Here is a 7,252-nt window from a genome sequence, read left to right on the forward strand (position 1 = left end):
CACTCTTTCAAGTAGAACTAACCATAAGACTTAATCTGGCTTCCCCCATAAGTGAGAATAAAAATGTATTTCTTCTCAGTGGTAAAGTCCTAAATTTCTCTTAAAAAGTAATTACGAGTTTGCGGTTTCTTTTGGGTGTGATGAAAATGTTCTAACATCGACTGTGGTGATGGTTGTAGAACTCTGTAAAAACACTAAATATTACTCAATTGCACATTTAAACTGATTAATTGTATTGAGTATGAATTATATCTCAATAAAGCTGCCATTTATTCAAAGTAAAAAAAATCAATTGTTACTCACCATATTAACAAACTAAAAAAGAAAAATATGATTATATCAAAAGGGGAAAACAAAGACACGTGACAAAATTCGACATCTATTTCTGATTTAAAAAATACTCAGCAAACTAGGAATATAAGGGAAATTCAATAAGATAATGAAGATTTATGATAACTCTACAGCTAACATCCTATGTAATAGTGAAAAAACTGAATTCTTTCCCCAAAGGATCAGAAACAAGATGGGAATAACTGCTTTTATTCTTTCTTTCTACTCAGCACTATACTATAGATTCTAGCCAGTGCAATTAGGCAAGATAAAGAAACAAAAGACATCCTTCTGGAAAAGGAAGAACAAAAACTGTCTCTATTAGCAGACAACATGATCACATAATAGGAATCAGCAATTTCCAACCAGCTCATTTTAGTAAATACTGTTTGACCAAATTACAGTCATGTCCATTAATTTATGTACTGTCTATGGCTATTCTCATGGTACAATAGCAGAGATGATTAGTTGTGACAGAGAAAGTATTGGCCACGAGTCTTAAATGCTTACTATGTTAGTAAAACAGTAATTTAAGAAAGAAAGATTGACAACCTTCGGTTATATTAGAAAATCTGATAGAATCTACAAAAAAGCTACTAGAACTAATAAATGAGTTCAGGAAAATTGAAGAATACAACATCACTATGTAAAAATCAATTGTATTTCTATATACCAGCAGGGAACAATCAGAAATTAAAATTTAAGATACATCATTTACTGCATTGAAAAAGTAAAAAAAAGGGTGATCTCACAAAAGTTGGAAAGATCTATACACTAAAAAGTACAAAATTTTACTAAGAAAATTAAAGAAGAGCTATATAAATGGAAGCATATAGTTTGCTCAGGGATTGAAAGTTCAACATTGTTAAGAAGCGAATTCTCCCCTAAATTAATCTGTAGGGTCAACAATCAAAATTTAATTTTGAAAACACCAGCAGACTTTCTTTTCGAAAATTGATAAACTGATTTACATTCATGTGGAAAAATCTAGAAGAGCAACATAACCGTGAAAAAGAAGAAAATTGTAGGACTAACCCTACCTGATTGCAAAAACTATTATAAACCTAGTCATTAAAGCAGCATGCAGCTGGTGTAAATATGACCAAATGCATCAATGGGACAGAACAGAGTCCAGAAATAAACATGCACATATATGGTCAACTGATTTTGACAAAGGCACAATGGCATGAGTGGGGAAAATGGAGTCTGTTCAACAATTGGTGCTGGAACAACTGCATATCCATATACAAAAGAATGAACTTGGATCCATACTATGCATCATATATAAAAGAGAACACAAAATGGATCATAGATCTAAATGGAAGACCTATCATCATAAAAGTTCTACAAAAAAACATAGGAGAAAATCTTTGTGACCTTGTGCTAGGCAAAGATTTCTTAGATATGAACACCAAAAGCAAAATTCATAATAGAACAAATGGATAAATCGGATTTCATCAAAGGAAAAAAACAAAACAAAACAAAAAACCTTCCATTCTACTTAGTTATTAGGAAAATGTATACTAAAACCATAATTATATACACATGATACAGCCATCAGAATGGCTAAGATCTTAAAAACTGACCATCCTAAATGTTCATGAAGATATGAAGGAATTGGAACTGCCATGTACTGCTGGTGAATGAAAAATGGTACAACTATTTTAGAAAACCATTAGGCAGTCTCTTAATAAGGGATATAAAGGAACGTGAGGAGACTTTTAGAAGTGATGAGTAGGTTAACTATCTGGATTCTGGTGATAGATTCATGTATGTATAGTAAAAACTATCAAAATATATGCTTCTTATATGTGTAGTTTACCTAACCAAAGCTGCTGAAGACAAAAGCCCTATAACAGGAAAAAGTCTATCAGACACTAGCTGAGACATGGCCAGAAAGAAGGTTGTGAAATGATACAAATGAAATATAGAGAGTTGTGGCCTTTAATCTTGCTTGTAGCAAAGAGAAGTAATAGTTGGGTTTTAAGCAAGGTGGTAACACGTTGAGATCCAAAATTTTTTAAATATATCATAATGCTGCTTGCAATGTAGACCAAGGTTCCAGGAGGTGGAATGTCAGGGAAAACAGTTCTGAGGTTATTTCAGTATTCTAGGAAGGAAATCATCAAAACTCGACATTGGGTGAAGGCGTAGGAGAGAAGCGGGGTCAACAAACACAATAAGCGCTGCCATTTACACTGAGAAAAGTACAGTGGAGATGGTCACAGCTTCCAGGCTGAGGGCCTGCAACCACTCTCATTTTATTTTAAGAGAAAACATGTTTCTCAGATAAACAGTACTACAACACATCAGTGATTTACGGTGCAGTAATAGACAAGGTGTGCCTGTATTACCACCAAGTACGTACCAAGGCTTTATATTTATACTATGATCTTACCTTTACAATCCGTGCCAAGTTGTTCAAGTAGCAACATGGAATTCTGATAATTGGAGTAAGGTAACTCACAATGCTCTGAAACTATTTCAGAAGACTGAGTTAAATCATCTACGTCATCCACAGAATGAATTTGCTCTTGGACCTAAAAATAAATAATACTGTTTTTCAAAATGTCCACAAAATCTTTATAAAATATATTAAGCGTACGGAGGTGATAAATATCCATCTTTTTATAAAAGCAAAAACACAGGTTTTCTTAAAAGAACTGATTTTTCACAAAAAGGGAGCTTTATCAAAAACAAATGTTTCTAAAGTACTTTTTCAAAAAATGTGTGTACAATAAAGGAAGATTTTTTATTTTTTCACTATATCTTTTACAGAGTATATTTTACTACAGACATTTTTGAATATTTATTTTTTACAATACCTTGTTAACTTCATTAGAATTTTTCTTTGCAGACCTAAAAAAAAAAATAAACAATTCTTTTCAGGTGAATATTAAATACTTAAAATACAAAGAATATCTAAACCTATTGCTTTTTCTATAATATCTCTGCATTTGTAATTAATTTTTTTAATGGGGTTAGACAATAAATAGAAAGAATAACTAACATTAAGGGACACAGAAAATATACTACTAATAATATTAACACAAAGTGTTAAATTTAGATCAAGCTGACAGACAAAACAAAAAAAAGAAAAATATAATGGTTGTTACTTGCATTATTTGATAGAAAGAAATAATATACCAAGGTTTTTTATTGTTATTTTCAATTAAAAAAAAGATTTTACTGGCATTAAGATTTATTTGGAAAGTATTGCTTAAGTCATTATATAAAGGAAACTCTTTTTAAAATAATAATGATATTAGATTTTGAGGACCCACCAGGCAACTACTATGCAATATTATAGGTACTTTACATGTTTTAAGGGCATTTTAATTCTTAAAAAATTCTGAGAGGTAGGCAATAGAATAGGTATTTTACACAGGAAGAAAATAAGGCACAGAAAATCTAAGTAACTTATCCAAGTCCATACAGCTGGTCAATAGTAGACCCAGAGTTCAAACCCCGCACACCTGGCTTCAAAACATGTGTTTCACAATATACTTGGAAAGGATCCTTTATTTTTAAGTGTTTTGAAGTACTATGAGAGCAAATAAATCTAGATTATTATTCCATTTCTAGCTATAATTATAAATAATGATATCTGAATATTACACATATTTTTTTAAAATGAAAAGACTATATCTAGGCAATATTGAAAATATTCTTTCAATAAACTAATGATTTGCTTTTTCTAAACAAATTCATCAACAAGCATTCATTTATCCATTCGACTGTTTATTCATGCACTCAACATACGCTATATTGAGCACATAGTATGTGTCAGTACAGAAAGCACGGTTTCTATACTTTAGAATTTTATAATCCAAAAGCAATAGTCTGTGATAGAGTCTGTAATAGTTTTTCTATTGCACATAAATGTTTCCCTTTTCTCCAGAACAAACTTTTTAGTTAATATAACCTAATACTTTAGAATATCTTACACAATCATAGCTATTCATGACAATACTGTCTGTCAATGGCACTATACTACCTAGAATCATTAAGGAATGATAAATTCTATTCAGTATAGCCTCAATGTTTATGTATTTATTATTTTAATATATTTTTTAAAATCTGCATATGATAGTGTAACTTTTAAGTAATCATCTGCACATTCATTATATGAGAATATTCCACTGTGGAAAGAACTCTGAATGAACAAGCTCTTACCATAAAACTGTATATGAATTGAAGTACTACGGACAATTAGTTTACTATAATCTTTACACAAGATAATGTAACACAATCAAGAATACTTGGAAATGCAAACAAAATTAAATTTAATAAACATATCCTTCTCTCTCAGATTATTCCCAACGATATAAAAACATACTCTAAACCTCCCATCTTAAAAAAAGAAAGACACCTCCCTTAAAGTTCACATTCTTCTTCAGTCATAATCCATTTCTCTACTGCTTTTCCAAATAAAAATTCTCTAAGGAGTTGTTTACACTGATTCACTACAGTCTGGCTTCCATGCAACTATTTATTGAAACTGCTCCTTGTCACAGTCACCTGTTCTCATCTTAACCTTTCAACAGCATTTGATATAGTTGAGAATTCTCTTGCGTTGGCCTGTACTCTATATTATGCTGTTTTATTTCCAGAAAAAGTAATGAATGCTAATATTCCTTTACCTAGAAATAAAAAATAGACTTCACCTTCTATCATCCTGATCTATTTCACTTAAACTGCTGTTATCATTCACTTGATATTGACTGCCAGCTAGTGAATCAATCTTCTCAAATACTGGTGTAATCACAGGTTTCTGATGACTAGTTTTCATTTTCATTTTTGTTTTCTTCCTTCATATGCAAGCAAGGGCCACTACTTTTAAAAACCTGTACAAAGCCAATGTTTTCTAATAATTCTACTAATAAAGAATACATTTTTTTAAATAAAATTCCAACACCCATCTTAATTCATTTCTTAATTCACAAAACAGTTATGAAGTACCAATCATATGCAAGGAAATACAGTCCTTACATCAAAGACAGATATACGAGTATAATACAATATAATACTTAAGACCTGACATATGACAAGTTGTAAGTGAACACAAGGAAGCCTTTACAGAAGATGTCAAATAAATAGAGGAAGGCAGCAGGAAAGGTAATGGGAGGAAGCCATTCTACTTAAGATCAGAATGTAAGCACAAAGATTAGGCAAAGAGCATCTAGGTTTTTCCTGGGAACTTGAAAGGAAAAGTATAAAATAATGGAAGAAAGTAGTAAAAGATGGGTCGAGAAAGAAATTTTGAAGAAACTTGCATGCTACAATAAGAAGCTGGAGTTCGTTGCCTAAAAGCAATGACTCCTTGACATGGGAGTAATAATTAGATTCCTGTTGTAAATGATTTTTCAAATACCATGAGGCATATATAACAAAAAGGAAGCATTCAGGGAAATAACATAAGAGGAAAGAAAAAATTACTTTATTTGGAGTGACATCAGCATCATGGCTGAATAAGAAGTCCCTCGTTGTGTACGCACCACTGACAACAACTTGGTATACATTCACAGACAGAAGTGCCTTTGTGGGAGGTGTGGGATCCAGCATCACACAGCAAAGCTTCTAGGAAGAGGCTGTCCAACTCACGCATCCGGTAACAGGCCCGGAGACCACATTCTGACTGTGGAACCTGTATGGGCCATGAATTGACTCCACCCAATCTCAGCAGTGTCTGAAAACCCTTTGAAAACACTGTTTTAGATAATCACCCACAGTCAAGACAGACTTTATGGAAATCCAGTTTCCAGCAAAGCACTTCCAGCACACTGTTGGAGCAAAAAATTACAAGACTGGATGCAGTGGAGAGGGCAGTTATTAAAGAATGGAAGAGAAAAGTGTTACTTCCAATGTAAATCAGCACTGCAAAACACTGAAAATTCAAGGAAACATGACATCAGCAAAGGATCAAAACAATCTTCCAGTAACCAATCCTCAAGGCGTGAAGATACACAATTTACTCCACAAAGAATTCAAAATAGCAGTTTAAAAATAACTCAGTGATATTCTGTGTTCTTGGATTGGAAGAATCAACATAGTTAAAATGACCTTATTACCTAAAGCATTATACAGATTTAATGCAATCCCCATCAAAATCCCATTGGCATTTTTTAAGGAAATAGAACAAAAAGTCAGCAGATCTACATGGAAGCACAAAAGACTCCGAATTGTCAAAGCCATCCTGAGAAAAAGAACAAGGCTAGAGGCATCACTCTGCCCAACTTCAAATTATAGTATAAGCGACAATAATCAAAACGGCATGGTATTGGCAGAAAAACAGACACACAGATCACTGGAATAGAATCAAGAGTCCAAAAGTAAACCCATGTTTACATGGGTAAATAATTTTCAACAAAAGAGCCAAAACATACAGTGGAGAAAAGAAAGCCTCTTCAATAAATGGTGCTGGGAAAACTGGAAAGCCACCTGCAAAAGAATGAAACCGGACTGGTGTCTATCACCACACACCAAAATTAACTCAAAATGGATTAAAGACCTGAATATAAGACCTGAAACAATAAATTTCATAGAAGAAAACAAAGGAACTAAACTCAGGACTTAAAGAGGATTTTATGAATTCGACCTCAAATCAAGGGAAGTATAAGCAAAAATAAATGAATGGGACTACAGTAAATTAAAAGCTTCTGTGCAGCAAAAGAAACTGTCAACAAGGTAAAGAGACAACCATCCGAATGGGAAAATATATTTGCAAGCAACGCCTCCAATAAGGGCCTAATTTCCAAAATATACAAAGAACCCATATGACTCAATAACAACAAAAAAACAAACGACCCAATCAAAAAATGGGAAGAGGACTTGAACAGACATTTCTCCCTAGAGGACATACAAATGGCCAACAAATATATAAAAAGATGCTCAACATTGCTAGCTATTAGAGAAATGCAAA

The 7,252-nt window shown here is 32.7% G+C and overlaps 1 protein-coding gene across 3 annotated transcripts in view; it reads right to left on the minus strand.

Moving 5' to 3' along the window:
• Window positions 1-7,252, minus strand: part of ANKRD26 (ankyrin repeat domain 26) — a 68,865-nt gene that overhangs the window by 10,245 nt on the left and 51,368 nt on the right. For all 3 annotated transcript variants that reach the window (XM_025041256.1, XM_025041255.1, XM_015598748.2), the window contains 2 exons: window positions 3,156-3,189; window positions 2,729-2,870 (listed from right to left, as the gene is read on the minus strand). In XM_025041256.1, coding sequence (XP_024897024.1) covers window positions 2,729-2,870; window positions 3,156-3,189 — 176 coding nt within the window. The remainder of the gene's footprint in view (window positions 1-2,728; window positions 2,871-3,155; window positions 3,190-7,252) is intronic.

This window comes from Pteropus alecto, unplaced genomic scaffold (genome assembly GCF_000325575.1).
Source record: "Pteropus alecto unplaced genomic scaffold, ASM32557v1 scaffold269, whole genome shotgun sequence".
Classification (NCBI taxonomy): domain Eukaryota; kingdom Metazoa; phylum Chordata; class Mammalia; order Chiroptera; family Pteropodidae; genus Pteropus; species Pteropus alecto.